The sequence below is a fragment of the Triticum urartu genome, chromosome 4A, assembly GCF_056163025.1.
Source record: "Triticum urartu cultivar PI428250 chromosome 4A, HENAU_Tu73, whole genome shotgun sequence".
NCBI classification, from domain to species: Eukaryota; Viridiplantae; Streptophyta; class Magnoliopsida; order Poales; family Poaceae; genus Triticum; species Triticum urartu.
In genome coordinates this window covers 567,327,861-567,345,109 of record NC_141876.1, presented here as the reverse complement: position 1 = coordinate 567,345,109, position 17,249 = coordinate 567,327,861, and the positions used below count along the sequence as shown (strand labels likewise).

Below are 17,249 nucleotides of genomic sequence, written 5' to 3'. Positions count from 1 at the left end.
ATTCGTGACTTACAAAATAGTTTACTCATTCTTAAAATATTTGCTGATTCAAAAAATGATCACGTATTTCAAAAATATGTTCGTTAAATCAAAAAAATGTTCTTGAATTTCAAATTTTGTTCCACCAGTTTTTTAAAAATGTTTGTTGATTCTAGAAATATTCACGGATTCAAGAAAAGTGTTTAAAAAAATATTCACAATATAAATGGTTGTAAATAGTATAAATTGTTATTGAATTCATAAAGTGTTCTTGATTGTGGAAAATGTTCGAAAATTTGTAAAAGTGTTTATGAATTTAATTTTTTTTTCACTATTTCAAATATGTGCACGAGTTTAAAAAAATGTTCATGATTTAATTGAGAGTGACAGTATCTCGGTGATGCAGCAAAATGTGGTCATGGCCATTAAAGATTATGATATTTTTTTTCTTCTGTTGCATCGCACGGGCCCTTTTGCCAATACTTCCTCCGTTCCAAATTACTCGTTGTGGTTTTAGTTCAAATTTGAGCTAAAACCACGACGAGTAATTTGGAACGGAGGAAGTACTTCCTCGGTTTTTTTAGTTTGCATATAAGATTTGGTCAAAGTCAAACTTTATAAAGTTTGATCAACTATGTAGGAAAAAATATCAACTTCTACTATACTAAAGCTATATGGTATGAAAATTAATTTCATGATGCATCTAACCATATTGATTTCATATTATGAATCTTGATATATTTTTCTATAAACTTAATTAAAGTTAACAAAGTTTGACTTTAATCAAATCTTATATGCGGACTAAAAGGAAACGAAGGGAGTATTACATAAGCATTTAAGCCCCAAATCACGTAGTGTTTCCTAGGTGTAGGCGTGTAGCAAAGTCAATGTTAGTTTTTTTTTTTTTGAGTAAAAAGTCATGTTAGTTTGCCGCGCCGAAGCTTGCACGGCTTTATAAATGCAACAGCGTCCCAGTTTGTAGACATCAGAGCCACAGGCACAAACACTTCGTTCTGGTGCACGGCGTATGCACATGGCGGCTCCGGCTGACCAAGCTAGCAGCAAGCACTTCGTTCTGGTGCACGGCGTATGCGTCGGCGGTTGGGCCTGGTTCAAGGTCGCGACGCGGCTCAGGTCGGCTGGGCACCGCGTCAGCACGCCTGACCTAGCGGCGTCGGGCGTGGACCCCAGGCCGCTGCGCGAGGTGTCGACGTTCTTCGACTACAGCAAGCCGCTGCTGGACCTCCTGGGGTCCCTCCCGCCCGGGGAGAAGGTGGTGCTCGTCGGCCACAGCCTCGGCGGCGTGAGCATTGCCCTCGCCTGCGAGCTGTTCCCGGAGAAGGTCGCCGCTGCGGTGTTCGTCTCCGCCTTCATGCCGGACCACAGGTCGCCGCCGTCGTACGTGCTTGAAAAGGTACACACCATGATCGAATTCCTCGAATCTGCAGCTCTAGATTTGACGTACGCGGAAACAGAAAACATCAATGTAGAAGGACAAGATATGGGCTGTGCAATTTCGATGTATTGATCCGTGCACCAGGCACGTATATATAAGTACAGAGATGGACCACAACCTCAACTATACAAAGGAAACAGGAGGTGGACCCTACACACAAATATACACGTACACAATATACTCAACACCCCCCGCAGTCGAAGCGGCGCCAGTGACACAAAGATTGGAACGAAACTCCTCGAAAGTAGAAGTCGGCGGTCCCTTCGTCATCACATCGGCGAACTGCTGAGCGGTCGGCACATGGAGAACCCGCATGCGTCCAAGAGCCACCTGCTCGCGCACAAAGTGAATGTCCAGCTCGATGTGTTTAGTCCGGCGATGATGAACGGGGTTGGCGGAGAGGTACACCGCAGAGACGTTGTCACAGTAGACAACCGTAGCCTGGGAAATGTCGTGATGCAGCTCCTGCAGTAACTGTCGTAGCCAGGTGCACTCGGCAACGGCGTTGGCCACAGCTCGGTACTCAGCCTCCGCGCTGGAGCGCGAAAATGTGGGTTGTCGCTTAGACGACCACGAGACGAGTGAAGGACCGAGGTAGACGCAATAGCCAGAGGTGGACCGACGAGTGTCAGGGCAGCCAGCCCAGTCAGCATCGGAGTAGGCCACCATTTCCAGAGAAGTAGACGCCGTGAGCGTCAGCCGAGGGTCATCGTGCCGCGGATGTAGCGAAGGATCCGCTTCATGAGAGTCCAATGAGAGTCACGAGGGGCGTGCATGTGGAGACACACCTGCTGAACAGCATACTGAAGATCCGGTCGAGTGAGAGTCAAGTACTGAAGAGCGCCGACAATAGACCGGTAGAAAGGAGCATCCGACGCAGGCGAGCCCTCAAGAGCAGAGACCTTGGCCTTCGTGTCAACAGGAGTAGCAACAGGGTGACAGTTGAGCATACCGGCACGCTCAAGAAGCTCATGTGCATACTTCTGCTGATGAAGAAAGAAACCGTCCGGGCGGCGAACGACCTCAATGCCAAGGAAATAATGTAGAGCACCCAGGTCCTTAATAGCAAACTCGTCACGCAGCCGGAGAGTAATCTGCTGAAGAACAGCTGCGGAGGAGGCAGTCGGGATGATGTCGTCGACGTAAAGCAGCAAGTATGCAGTCATGTCACCGTGGTGATAGACAAACAGCGAGGCGTCCGAGCGAGTAACGCTGAAGCCCAGTGTCTGAAGAAACCCGGCGATCCGCTGGTACCAGGCGCGGGGTGCCTGCTTGAGCCCGTAAAGAGAGCGGGACAGCAGACACACATGGCCGGGAAGTGAGGCGTCGACAAAACCGGTGGGTTGCTCACAATACACCTACTCCTCAAGATGGCCATGGAGAAAGGCGTTGGAGACATCCATCTGATGAACGGGCCAGCCGCGGGACACGGCGAGCTGGAGGACGGTGCGGATCATGCCCGGTTTTACAACCGGGGCGAACGTCTCGGTGAAGTCCACTCCAGCGCGCTGGCGAAAACCACGGACCACCCAGCGCGCCTTGTAGCGCTCGAGAGTGCCATCCGAGCGGGTCTTATGGCGAAAGACCCACTTGCCGGTGATGACGTTGGCGCGAGGAGGCCGGGGAACCAGTGTCCAAGTGCGGTTCCGTTGGAGCACATCGAACTCTTCCTGCATCGCCGCAAGCCAGTGAGGATCACGGAGGGCGGCGCGAGCGGACACGGGAAGAGGCGACGGCTCCGCAGTGGAGGCGGCGAGGACATACTCGTCACTCGTGTACCGGAGGCTCGGACGATGAACGTCGGTACGAGCGCGGGTGATGGGGCCAGAGGGCGCCAACGGAGCCACCGGCGAGGCAGCCGGCGAGGGAGCCCGTGAGACGGCCGGCGTCAGGGCCGGCGAGGCGGCTGGCGAGGCGGCCGGCGTCGGGGCCGGCGAGGGAGCCGGCGAGGCGGCCGACATCGGGGCCGGCGAGGGAGCAGGCGAGGCGGCTGGCGTCCAGGCCGGTGAGGCGGCCGGCGTAAGGGCCGGCGAGGGAGCCGGCGTCGGGGTCGGCGAGGCGGCCGGCGTCGAGGCGGCTGAGGAGGCGGCCGAGCCGGCCGCGCCCGATCCGGCGACGTGTGAGGGAGGGGCGCCAGGGGCGCCGTCAGAGCCGGCCGAGGAGGTCGAGGGGGTGGGCGCCGGCGTGAGGGCGAGGACCGCCAAAGCCCGGAGGTGGTCCGCGGGCCGAACGGAACTGTCCGCCTGACGGAGTCGTCGAAGGGCCGCCGGTGGCCGGCGGTGACGAGACGACCAGGGGTACCTGCTGCTGAAACGAAAACACCATCTCATCAAAGTAAACGTGTCGGGAGGTGAAAACACGATGGGAGACGGGATCATAACAGCGATAGCCCTTAGTGTTGGGTGGGTAGCCGAGAAAGATGCAGGCGACGGAGCGGGGTGCAAGCTTATGAGGCGCAGTAGCGGCGATGCTAGGGTAGCAAAGGCAGCCGAAGATGCGAAGCCCATCATAAGAGGGGGGTGCACCGAAGAGAAGATGATGAGGTGTAAAGTTCCCGCGAGTACGACATGGGCGGATGCTGATGAGGAAAGAAGCGGTAGCGAGAGCGTCAGGCCAAAAGCGCGGAGGCACATTGGCATGAAAGAGAAGAGTCCTAACGCAGTCATTGAGAGTGTGAAGGATGCGCTCAGCACGACCGTTCTGTTGCGAGGTGTACGGGCAAGTGAGACGAAAAATCATGCCATGTGTGGTAAGAAGATTACGAACGGCGAGGTTGTCAAACTCCTTCCCGTTGTCTGTCTGCAACGTGAGAATGGGACGACTAAACTGCATGAGAACATAGGAGTGGAACGCGGCGAGAGTGGATATAACATCCGACTTGCGGCGCAACGGGAAGGTCCACACATAATGCGAAAAATCATCAAGTATGACAAGATAATAAAGAAAGCCCGTATTACTGGCAACAGGAGAGGTCCAAACATCACTATGAATTAACTCAAACGGGTATGATGCAACAAAAGAAGAAGCCCTAAACGGAAGACGAGCATGTTTGTCGAGGCGACATGCATGACACGAGTGATCCTCGTTCTTATTACACGTGAAAGAAAAACTCCGAAGTATGTGGCGAAGGGTGGCAGGATTAGGATGACCCAAGCGAGCATGCCAAAGATCCACTCCCGGTGGCGAAAGCGACAGGGGCGGCGGAAGTGGTGGAGGTGGCGGAGTGAACCGGGTAGAGCTCGTCGGGGCTGTCACATCGGTGGAGCACCATCCGCGTGCGAGCGTCCTTAACAGAAAAACCACATGCGTCAAATTCGACGGTAACCGGATTTTCACGTGTAAGAGAACGGACAGAAACAAGATTTTTAATAAGTTCAGGAGAAACGAGGATATTAGACATGGATATAGGAATGGAGTTAGACGGAAAATATGTATGACCAATATGAGTGATGGGAAGGGAAGAGCCGTCACCGACGCTGATGCGGTTGGAGGTGTGGACAGGATGAGCGGTGTGAAGGTTACCGGGGTACGCCGCCATGTGAGCGGTGGCGCCGATGTCCATGTACCAATCGCCGCCGCCGGTGTAGCTGGACAGGGAGGGAGCGTTGTGGAGAGCCGCCGGGAGGGCCGGGTCCCACGGTGCCGGCGGGAGAGGCGGCGCAGCCGTCAGGGGCAGCAGCGGCGGCCCACCTGACGGCGGCTGCTGACCGTAGGGCGCCGCGTAGGGCTGCGGCGCGGGGTAGTACGCCTGGTGTGGCTGAGGCCGAGTGCCGAGAAGGCCTGGAGCAGGGGCCCGAGGAACCGGCATGGAGTAAGCGTGGACAACGCCGGTCCATAGGTTTTGGCCGGCGTACCACGGGGCCGGCTGAGGGGCCTGCTGTGGCGGGCGGGGCGCTCCTCCCTGAGCACCGCCGCCGCCCCCCTGCTTGCGGCCGCCACGATGACCGCCGCGACGACCACCCCCCCCCCCCCCCCCCGCGTTGGCCGCCGGCTGGGGCGGCGGGAAGGGGGCGGCCGGTGCGGGCGGGAACCCGGGTGGGAAGGCGGGCGCCGCCGACTGGGGCGGCGTCGGGCGTGGCGGTGGCGGGGCCGAACCCCTGCGGATGCCTGCGACGAGGGCGGTGTGGGTCGCGCAAGTCCGTGCCACCCGCATCCGGCGCTCCTCCAACTTGAGGTACGCGACCACCTTGGCGAAGGTGGGCTCCGGGATGAGGGTGATATTGGAGGCGGCGTTCCCGAAGTCCTCGTTGAGGCCGCCGGAGAGGGTGCTGATGAGGAGCTCGTCGCCAATCTTTTCCCCGAGATCACGAAGCTCATCGGCGAGCTTCTTGAGGCGCATGCAAAAATCATCGATGGATGAGTCAAGTTGCTGGCACCCGTAAAACTCACCATAGAGCAGGACCTTGCGATGCAGCCGATTGTCGGTGAAGAGGCCGTTGAGCTTGGTCCAGACCGCATAGGCGTCGTCCTCGTCGTTCACCACGGTGTGAAAGAGGTCGCTGGAGATGGTAAGGTAGAACCAGCGGATGATGGTGGCGTCGAGGACCATCTACTCCTCGTCGTGGATCATGAGCGCCGAGTCCACGGTGCCGTCCACGTGGCCGTGCAGGAGGTACTCACGGAACACAAGCAAAAAATACCGCTTCCAAGCGGAGTAGGAGGTGGTGGTGTGATCAAGCTTGACCGGAACGTGCTCGTGGATGTTGAGGTCGCGGACGAGAGTGACATCGGGACCGGCAAACGGGTTGAAAACGGTGGACGAGGAGGAGCTCATGGCTAGGGTTCGGCGCGGGTGGAGGGAGACGGGGTGCGGCGCGGGTGGGAGGGGAGGGGGAGGTTAGCGGCGCGGGTGGGAGGGGAGGGGAGGGTTGCGGCGCGGGTGAGGGAGGCGGAAGCGGGAGCCCGCGGCGGCGGCGGCCTTGGAGAGGAGGCGGCGGCGGCGAGCGAGATGGTGGGAGAGGCAGCGGTGACCAACGGCAGCGGCGGCGACCGGAAGGAGGGTGGCGGCCGCGGCGGGGAGGAGGGGCGGCGCCGGCGGCGGCGCGGAGGCGCGACGGCAGTGGCGGCTAGGGTTAGGATCGTGTTGCGATAGATACCATGTAGAAGGACAAGATATGGGCTGTGCAATCTCAATGTATTGATCGGTGCACCAGACACGTATATATAAGTACAGAGATGGACCACGACCTCAACTATACAAAGGAAACAGGAGATGGGCCCTACACACAAATATACACGTACACAATATACTCAACAACCAACATACACCAGCTTATGTACTAGTAAGTACTACTGATGAATGTTTGCTGGATCTAAAAAGTACATGGAGCGGAGAATGGACTATGGACATGGAGTTTAAGCCTCAAGATCCTGAGGGCAAGCTCCCTACTTCCATGCGGTTCGGGCCGCTGGTCACCCGAGCAAAGTTCTACCAGGTGTGCTCGCCGGAGGTAACACCTGTCGCTCTGTTAATACCCGGCGTTAGGAAATTAATCCTAACGCCGTTGCATGTTGTTGGCAGGACCTCACGCTGGGAAGATCCCTGATGAGGGTCGGCTCGATGTTCGTGGACGACCTGAAACTGCAGCCACCGTACACCGAGGCTCGCTACGGGTCTGTGCGCAAGGTGTTCATCGTCCTCAAGGACGACAACGCCATCTTCGAGGGGTTCCAACGGTGGATGGTGCAGAACTACCCCGTGGACGAGGTCAGGGAAATCCACGGCGCGGACCACATGGCGTTGCTCTCGACGCCGGCCGAGCTCGCGCGCTGCCTCGCCGACATCGCCGGCAAGTATGCTGCCTGCATTGTCGATGGTGTGGCGCCCGTTGCTCGTTGCCGGTATTAGTTTTTGATTTGTCAGTACTGTGGCCGTCGTTGCCGGCCTTTGTTGATCTCTCTACAGTACGTACGTACTGCTCTTGCTACCTCATGGTCGGGCCGGCTGGCCGACAATTATTTTGATTCTTAAAATAGCCACAAGTTCCAAGACATTTATATCGTACTCAATTTCAGACATATGATGTTTCACATTCATATAGTGCTGCCTGGAACTTTGTGGCTATTTTAATTCATAATCAAAATAATTGTAGGTGAGCACCTACTCGTTGTCGAACCATTATGATCAACGTCATGGGCAGATTTCCCCTGCACAGCACAGGTCCCATTTAGTAAGGACGGTAAAACTGTGGACTCTCATATATACCGGTAATACTAGAAAGTAATTTAAACTGGTAACATACATCTGTTACTATCTTTATAGTGGTATATCAATAAGTCTTCATTTATTTAGATGTAGGCTCATTTTGCCTTCTACATTTCTGTTATGTTACGGTAACATATTATATTACCACGAACATCTATGTTTTTGATCCACTAAGTGGGCTAGGTGTACTGAGAGTGATTATTCTTGTAGAAAAATCAACACATTGTGGTTAACTGGGCCTGAAGCTTGCACAAAGCCCATCAAGCAAGTACCTAGGCCCTTGGAGCTCCTACACACAGCGTCTTGCGCACGATGCCGGGAGCTCCTAGTTGGTGCCTTCTGCGCCGGTTACCTTAAGTGGCGCCTGTAGGGCGTCGTTGCTGGGCTGTTTCTTCACTGGCCCAAGTAGTTGCGCGCTTATACTGTTTCTTTCGACTGTTTCTTCGTTCTGCTGTTTGTTCGTTCTGTTGTTTCTTCTACCTTTCGACAGTACAATTCGAACTGCAAATTTCTTTCTGAATATGTATGAATTGAAATATGCTTGAACAAAATATGGAACAAACTTTCTTAACAGTGGAAAAATCTCCATAAGTCACAGAAACCTGCTGATTGAAATCTTTAAGAATTTGGATCTGGCTTCCAGTAATTTAGTTGTTTGAAAGGAAAATTGTTTGTAAGAAGTACAACTGAATTTAGAAATTAATGCTCTGGACAGATTTCGAACATGTGCGATTTCACTAACAAACGAGTTCTGCTAACCACTCGGACTACTTACGACTAGTGATAGGTAACAGCGCAAATTATGTAATAACAGTGTTGCAGTGCTATTTTATTGGACAAAACTGTACCAATTACTATTTTTTGAATTATTTGACAAACAAAAATCGTGAATTTGAATAGGTCCATAGATTTCGAACAAAGTTCATCGATTTTCAAGAAAAATTCCAAACTTGAAAAACGTTCATCAATTTTCAAACAAAAGCTCATCGATTTTGAATATGTTCATCGAAATTTGAAAAAAGTTCATCGAAATTGAAAAAAGTTCATGGATTTCAAAATTAGTTCATCAATTTTCAAGAAAAGGTCACAAACTTGAAAAAAGTTCATCAATTTTTAAACAAAAAGTTCAGCAAATTTAAAAAAGTTCGTGGATTTTCAAAAAAAGTTCATCAATTTTCTAGAAAAGTTCACAAACTTGAAAAAAAGCTCATTGAGATTGAAAAAAGCTCATGAATTTTCGAAGAAAGTTCATCGAGTTTGAAAAACAAGTTCATGATTTTTTAGAAAATTTCACAAAAATTGAAAAACAGTTCATGGATTTTTGAAAAGTTCACAATTTTGGAAAAAGTTGACTGGATTTGGAAAAAAGGCTCATCAAATTTGGAAAGAAATCCTCGATTTTTTTTAAAAGTGCATCATTATCAAAAAGGTTCATTGCATTTGAAAAAAAGTCCATTCAAAAATACAGAAGGAACAGATTCAAAGGAAAAAAGAACACATATTTAAAAAATGAAAAAAATAAGAATACCCGGATAACAACCGCCCCAGAAATGACCAATGAACCGTGAAAAAACCGGCTTGGGAAGTTTTTTGACGCTTCCCAAAACCAAGGGATTCCCGCGATTGAAGATACAAATAAAAACAAAAAAAGCCAGTTACGAAACAGTGGTTGTTCGATGGCCTAGTGGTAGCTGTGTTGGGGTCGCTGCAACTGATCGTGAGTTCGAACTTTCGCGGCGCACATTTTTTGAACTTTTAAACAGAAAAGAAGAAGATATACATGGGCCGGCCCAGGTCGCAGCGGCTGCAGGCGCCCGTTTGCGAAATGCCCTATAACGGGCGCCTGCAGCGCTAAATAGGAAATGCCCACGATGCCGCACGCCGCACAGGGGGACAGAGCCTGATTGGGCCGGCCCACTTACATACAAGCTTGACGTTGTATCGCCCGGGTCGTTGTGGTGCAAGTGTGCATTATAAAAATCCCCGAAAAAGCTGAGCGCCGGCTTGTGATCGAATTTGGGACCTCTAGTTGCTGAATTGTTGTTGCTACCCACTAGAGCTGATGGGCGCTGGTGATTGTGAACACCGCCAAACATTAAAAGAAATATCTCTTGCGGCAGATAAAAAATGTTTAGAACCTTTTTGAAAATTTCTTGAATTTTTTTTGCTTTGTTGAAAGTCTGAACGGTTTTCTAAAAGTGATTTTTTTAACATTATTTAAAAACGCAAACAATTTTTGAAAATCTGAACAAATTTAGGAAATGTGAACAATTTTTGAAAATCTAGACATTTTAAAATTATGAGTTCTTAAAAAAGCATTATTTTTTTTGTAAACATGAAAACTTTTTAAAAATTCTGAGCAATTTTTAAAAATGTGAAAAATTTCAAAATTTTGAACACTTCCTAAAAATTGTCAGGAATTTTTTAAAGACATGATTTTTTTAAAAATGCTAATATTTTCTGAAAATCTGAACAAAAATGAAAATAAGAGCATTTTTGAAATTATGAATTTAATGAATATAAGAAACAAAAAAATAAGAAAAATCAAAATAAAAACAAAAAGCAGAAAAAGAAAGAAAAGAAAAAAATATGTTTAGGACCTTTCTAGAAGGTTCCCAAAACCGGTCATGAACCTTTAGGAGGTTCACAAAACTGGTGGCTCGCACGCTTAGTAGGTCGGCCCCATTTTTCTATTGAGTGTGCATATGGTCGACTATTTGCTGCAAAATGCGACAAATAGGAAATTCCCTGCAACACCGTCACAATCAGCCCCCTTCCATATTCTCCTTAACCGCCCCTGTCAACAACGCGTTCATCCAATCAACCTACGTCCATCACCCTGCGATGAAAAAAAACTGCAACTGGTGTCATCGCCTCTCCCATCCAATGGCGGATCTAGCTCCCGACGACCTGGGGCAGCTGCCCGGGCTACTTCGGCCATTCTTGACTAAACAACACAAAGAAACCATGATTAACATTACTAATTAGTTGGGCAAATGCTGGGCAACATCGTTGTGCAAAGATTTTGCCCCGGTTCCATCAGCTGGCTGGCTCCGCCACTGCTCCCATCCCCATTACTGACGACGAACATGGAGCGACCGACAATTCGATTTTGCCGGACGAGGAGGTGCGGTTTACTGTTAGAACGCGACATCCTCTGTCACTTGAATCCTTCATCGTCAACCACGTCTCTACCTCCAGTCCCTACTCCACCAATGCGATGGTCATGACGATGTTGATGGTTCACATCATCTAGGTAAAGCACGCCCATCTCTCAAATTCCACAATTCCCAATATATTCTTGGCTTCAGGGCACTCTTGGTGGGCAACATCTACATAGTCCTCTTATCCTCTCTTGCTGAACATGGGACTTGTCCTCTAACCCGACAGCCACCAGTCTGTCACCACAAATCCCCCCTCCTCATTAAGGCCTAGACCTGGACAATTCTCGATTCATGTAGATAGTGCCTAGTCCTCTAACATGACAGTGTACCCAATTGCTGGTTAGTTGAGTATGTACTACCTCCATTCTAGTTTATTGGTCTTCTTCGTATTTTGTGCCTAATTTTGACCATAAATTTAACTAACACAATGTTAATGTATGTCACCAAAAATGATATAGTTGGATTTGTACTTGAACATATTTTTTCTAATATAATTTTTGCTATGTATAAGTTATATTTTATTAGTTGGGATCATGGTTAAAATATGACCCTGAATACTAGGGGGCTAATAAACCAGGACGGATATAGTAGTTATTTACAGAGAGAAGATCTATGTTTCTCTCTTCATGTAAACCTGTTCAATTTTTTTTGGCTGCCAAAACTTTAATGTTTATATATGACTCATAGAGAAATGTCAAATCAAGTCCTACATTGAGAGCATCCATAACAGATGTATTACTTTTTCCTTTCTCGAGTTTGTTATTTGCAAATGAACAACATATTCTTTATATGTCTGAAAGCTTAGTCATGCCTCCCGTTTGTTCTATTTACTTTTAAAGCCTAACATTTTTTACATATTACTAATACTAACTGTTGGAAATATGCCCTAGTGGCAATAATAAAAGGATTATTATTATATTTCCTTGTTCATGATAATTGTCTTTTATTCATGCTATAATTGTGTTATCCGGAAATCGTAATACATGTGTAAATACATAGACACCAACATGTCCCTAGTAAGCCTCTAGTTGACTAGCTCGTTGATCAACAGATAGTCATGGTTTCCTGACTATGGACATTGGATGTCATTGATAATGAGATCACATCATTAGGAGAATGATGTGATGGACAAGACCCAATCCTAAACATAGCACAAGATCGTATAGTTCGTTTGCTAGAGTTTTTCCAATGTCAAGTATCTTTTCCTTAGACCATGAGATCGCGTAACTCCCGGATACCGTAGGAGTGCTTTGGGTGTACCAAACGTCACAACGTAACTGGGTGACTATAAAGGTATACTACGGGTATCTCCGAAAGTGTCTGTTGGGTTGACACGGATCAAGACTGGGATTTGTCACTCCGTATGACGGAGAGGTATCTCTGGGCCCACTCGGTAATGCATCATCATAATGAGCTCAAAGTGACCAAGTGTCTGGTCACGGGATCATGCATTACGGTACGAGTAAAGTGACTTGCCGGTAACGAGATTGAACGAGGTATTGGGATACCGACGATCGAATCTCGGGCAAGTAACGTACCGATTGACAAAGGGAATTGTATACGGGGTTGCTTGAATCCTCGACATCGTGGTTCATCCGATAAGATCATCGAGAGTATGTGGGAGCCAACATGGGTATCCAGATCCCGCTGTTGGTTATTGACCGGAGAGCCATCTCGGTCATGTCTACATGTCTCCCGAACCCGTAGGGTCTACACACTTAAGGTTCGGTGATGCTAGGGTTGTAGAGATATGAATATGTAGTAACCCAAAAGTTGTTCGGAGTCCCGGATGAGATCCCGGACGTCATGAGGAGTTCTGGAATGGTCCGGATGTGAAGAATTATATATAGGAAGTGCAGTTTCGGCCATCGGAAGAGTTTCGGGGGTCACCGGTATTGTACCGGGACCACCGGATGGGTCCCGAGGGTCCACCGGGTGGGACCACCCATCCCGGAGGGCCCCATGGGCTGAAGTGGGGAGGGGAACCAGCCCATAGTGGGCTGGTGCGCCCCCCTTGGCCCACCCCCCGCGCCTAGGGTTGGAAACCCTAGGGTGGGGGGGCGCCCCACTTGCCTTGGGGGCCACTCCACCCTTGGCCGGCGCCCCCCTAGGAGATCCCATCTCCTAGGGCCGGCGCCCCCCTAGGGGAGCCTATATAAAGGGGGGGAGGGAGGGGCAGCCGCACCCTTGACTCTTGGCGCCTCCCTCTCCCCTGCTACACCTCTCCCTCTCACAAAAGAACGGCGAAGCCCTGCTGCGGTGACTGCTGCATCCACCACCACGCCGTCGTGCTGCTGGATCTTCATCAACCTCTCCTCCCCCCTTGCTGGATCAAGAAGGAGAAGACGTCACGCTGACCGTACGTGTGTTGAACACGGAGGTGCCGTCCGTTCAGCGCTAGGATCTCCGGTGATTTGGATCACGTCGAGTACGACTTCCTCATCCCCGTTCTTTGAACGCTTCCGCGCGTGATCTACAAAGGTATGTAGATGCAATCTGATCACTCGTTGCTAGATGAACTCATAGATGGATCTTGGTGAAACCGTAGGAAAATTTTTGTTTTCTGCAACGTTCCCCAACAGTGGCATCATGAGCTAGGTCTATGCGTAGTTCTCTTTGCACGAGTAGAACACAATTTGTTGTGGGCGTAGATGTTGTCAACTTCTTGCCGCTACTAGTCTTATTTTGCTTCAGCAGTATTGTGGGATGAAGCATCCCGGACCAACCTTACACGTACGCTTACGTGAGACCGGTTCCACCGACTGACATGCACTAGTTGCATAAGGTGGCTGGCGGGTGTCTGTCTCTCCCACTTTAGTTGGAGCGGATTCGATGAAAAGGGTCCTTATGAAGGGTAAATAGAAGTTGACAAATCACGTTGTGGCTTTCACGTAGGTAACAAAACGTTCTTGCTAGAACCCTATTGCAGCCACGTAAAACTTGCAACAACAATTAGAGGACGTCTAACTTGTTTTTGCAGCAAGTGTTTTGTGATGTGATATGGCCAAAGTTGTGATGAATGATGAATGATATATATGTGATGTATGAGATGTTCATGCTATTGTAATAGGAATCACGACTTGCATGTCGATGAGTATGACAATCGGCAGGAGCCATAGGAGTTGTCTTTATTTTTTGTATGACCTACGTGTCATTGAGAAATGCCATGTAAATTACTTTACTTTATTGCTAAATGTGTTAGCCATAGTAGTAGAAGTAATAGTTGGCGAGCAACTTCATGGAGACACAATGATGAAGATCATGATGATGGAGATCATGGTGTCATGCCGGTGACAAGATGATCATGGAGCCCCAAGATGGAGATCAAAGGAGCTATGTGATATTGGCCATATCATGTCACTATTATTATTTGATTGCATGTGATGTTTATCATGTTTTTGCATCCTGTTTACTAAGAACGACGGTAGTAAATAAGATGATCCCTCATAATAATTTCAAGAAAGTATTCCCCCTAACTGTGCGCCGTTGCGACAGTTCGTTGTTTCGAAGCACCACGTGATGATCGGGTGTGATAGATTCCAACGTTCACATACAACGGGTGTAAGACAGATTTACACATGCAAACACTTAGGTTGACTTGACGAGCCTAGCATGTACAGACATGGCCTCGGAACACAGAAGACCGAAAGGTCGAGCATGAGTCGTATAGAAGATACGATCAATATGAAGATGTTCACCGATGTTGACTAGTCCGTCTCACGTGATGATCAGACACGGCCTAGTTAACTCGGATCATGTTATACTTAGATGACTGGAGGGATGTCTATCTGAGTGGGAGTTCATTAAATAGATGAACTTAATTATTATGAACTTAGTCTAAAATATTTACAATATGTCTTATAGATCAAATGGCCAACGTTGTCCTCAACTTCAACGCGTTCCTAGAGAAAACCAAGCTGAAAGACGATGGCAGCAATTATACGGACTGGGTCCGGAACCTGAGGATCATCCTCATAGCTGCCAAGAAAGATTATGTCCTACAAGCACCGCTAGGTGAAGCACCTGCTCTCCCTGCAGAACAAGATGTTATGAACGCTTGGCAGACACGTACCGATGATTACTCCCTCGTTCAGTGCGGCATGCTTTACAGCTTAGAGCCGGGGCTCCAAAAGCGTTTGGAGAGACACGGAGCATATGAGATGTTCGAAGAGCTGAAAATGGTTTTTCAAGATCATGCCCGGGTCGAGAGATATGAAGTCTCCGGCAAGTTCTTCAGCTGTAAGATGGAGGAAAACAATTCTGTCAGTGAGCACATACTCACTATGTCTGGATTACATAACCGCTTGACTCAGCTGGGAGTTAATCTCCCGGATGACGCGGTCATTGACAGAATCCTTCAGTCGCTTCCACCAAGCTACAAGAGCTTTGTGATGAACTTCAATATGCAGGGGATGGAAAAGACCATTCCTGAAGTATTTGCAATGCTGAAATCAGCAGAGGTAGAAGTCAAAAAGGAACATCAAGTGTTGATGGTGAATAAAACCACTAAGTTCAAGAAAGGCAAGGGTAAGAAGAACTTCAAGAAGGACGGCAAGGGAGTTGCCGCGCCCGGCTAGCAAGCTGCCGGGAAGAAGCCAAAGAATGGACCCAAGCCCGAGACTGAGTGTTTTTATTGCAAGGGAAGTGGTCACTGGAAGCGGAACTGCCCCAAATACTTAGCGGACAAGAAGGCCGGCATCACGAAAGGTATATGTGATATACATGTAATTGACGTGTACCTTACCAGTACTCGTAGTAGCTCCTGGGTATTTGATACCGGTGCGGTTTCTCACATTTGTAACTCAAAGCAGGAGCTGCGGAATAAGCGGAGACTGGCGAAGGACGAGGTGACGATGCGCGTCAGGAATGGTTTCAAGGTCGATGTGATCGCCGTCGGCACGCTACCTCTACATTTACCTACGATATTAGTTTTAAACCTCAATAATTGTTATTTAGTGCCAGCTTTGAGCATGAACATTGTATCAGGATCTCGTTTAATTCGAGATGGCTACTCATTTAAATCCGAGAATAATAGTTGTTCTATTTATATGAGAGATATGTTTTATGGTCATGCTCCGATGGTGAATGGTTTATTCTTAATGAATCTCGAGCGTAATGCTACATATATTCATAGTGTGAATACCAAAAGATGTAAGGTTGATAATGATAATCCCACATACTTGTGGCACTGCTGCCTTGGTCACATAGGTGTCAAACGCATGAAGAAGCTCCATGCAGATGGACTTTTGGAGTCTCTTGATTACGAATCATTTGACACGTGTGAACCATGCCTCATGGGTAAAATGACCAAGACTCCATTCTCAGGAACAATGGAGCGAGCAACCAACTTATTGGAAATCATACATACTGATGTGTGCGGTCCAATGAGTGTTGAGGCTCGCGGTGGCTATCATTATGTTCTCACCCTCACTGATGACTTGAGTAGATATGGGTATGTCTATTTAATGAAACACAAGTCTGAGAACTTTGAAAAGTTCAAGGAATTTCAGAGTGAGGTTGAGAATCAACGTGACAGGAAAATCAAGTTCTTGCGATCAGATCGTGGAGGAGAATACTTGAGTCACGAGTTTGGCACACACTTAAGAAAATGTGAAATAGTTTCACAACTAACGCCGCCTGGAACACCTCAGCGTAATGGTGTGTCCGAACGTCGTAATCGCACTCTATTAGATATGGTGCGATCTATGATGTCTCTTACCGATTTACCGCTATCATTTTGGGGCTATGCTTTAGAGACTGCCGCATTCACTTTAAATAGGGCTCCGTCGAAATCCGTTGAGACGACACCGTATGAATTATGGTTTGGGAAGAAACCTAAGCTGTCGTTTCTAAAAGTTTGGGGATGCGATGCTTATGTCAAGAAACTTCAACCTGAAAAGCTCAAACCCAAGTCGGAAAAATATGTCTTCATAGGATACCCTAAAGAAACTATTGGGTATACCTTCTACCTCAGATCCGAAGGCAAGATCTTTGTTGTCAAGAATGGATCCTTTCTAGAGAAGGAGTTTCTCTCGAAAGAAGTAAGTGGGAGGAAAGTAGAACTTGATGAAGTATTACCTCTTGAACCGGAAAGTGGTGCAACTCAATAAAATGTTCCTGAGGTGCCTACACCGACTAGAGAGGAAGTTAATGATGATCATGAAACTTCAGATCAAGTTTCTACTGAACTTCATAGGTCCACAAGGACACGTTCCACACCAGAGTGGTACGGCAACCATGTCTTGGAAATCATGTTGTTAGACAACGGTGAACCTTCGAACTATGAAGAAGCGATGGCGGGCCCGGATTCCAACAAATGGCTGGAAGCCATGAAATCCGAGATAGGATCCATGTATGAAAACGAAGTATGGACTTTGACTGACTTGCCCATTGAGCGGCGAGCCATAGAGAATAAATGGATCTTTAAGAAGAAGACAGACGCGGA

At 48.5% G+C, this 17,249-nt stretch overlaps 1 protein-coding gene and 1 pseudogene across 1 annotated transcript; one reads left to right on the top strand and one right to left on the bottom strand.

Annotated features, from left to right (window-relative positions):
- The first annotated feature begins 1,006 nt into the window (after nt 1-1,006).
- LOC125554885 (salicylic acid-binding protein 2-like) lies at nt 1,007-7,283 on the top strand. The gene is made up of 4 exons (XM_087520945.1): nt 1,007-1,393; nt 2,626-2,641; nt 6,770-6,885; nt 6,957-7,283. The coding sequence occupies exons 1-4, from the start codon at nt 1,007-1,009 to the stop codon at nt 7,281-7,283; spliced, it is 846 nt and encodes a 281-aa protein (XP_087377071.1).
- Nucleotides 4,575-6,209, bottom strand: LOC147976683 (uncharacterized; annotated as a pseudogene).
- Nucleotides 7,284-17,249: the final 9,966 nt, after the last annotated feature.

Excerpts from the sequence above, each read along its gene's own strand:
- LOC125554885 (XM_087520945.1), top strand. The coding sequence starts at position 1,007 with ATGCACATGGCGGCTCCGGCTGACCAAGCTAGCAGCAAGCACTTCGTT. Across the intron at positions 6,886-6,956 it reads ACCAGGTGTGCTCGCCGGAG|GACCTCACGCTGGGAAGATC; the intron begins GTAACACCTGTC and ends TGTTGTTGGCAG.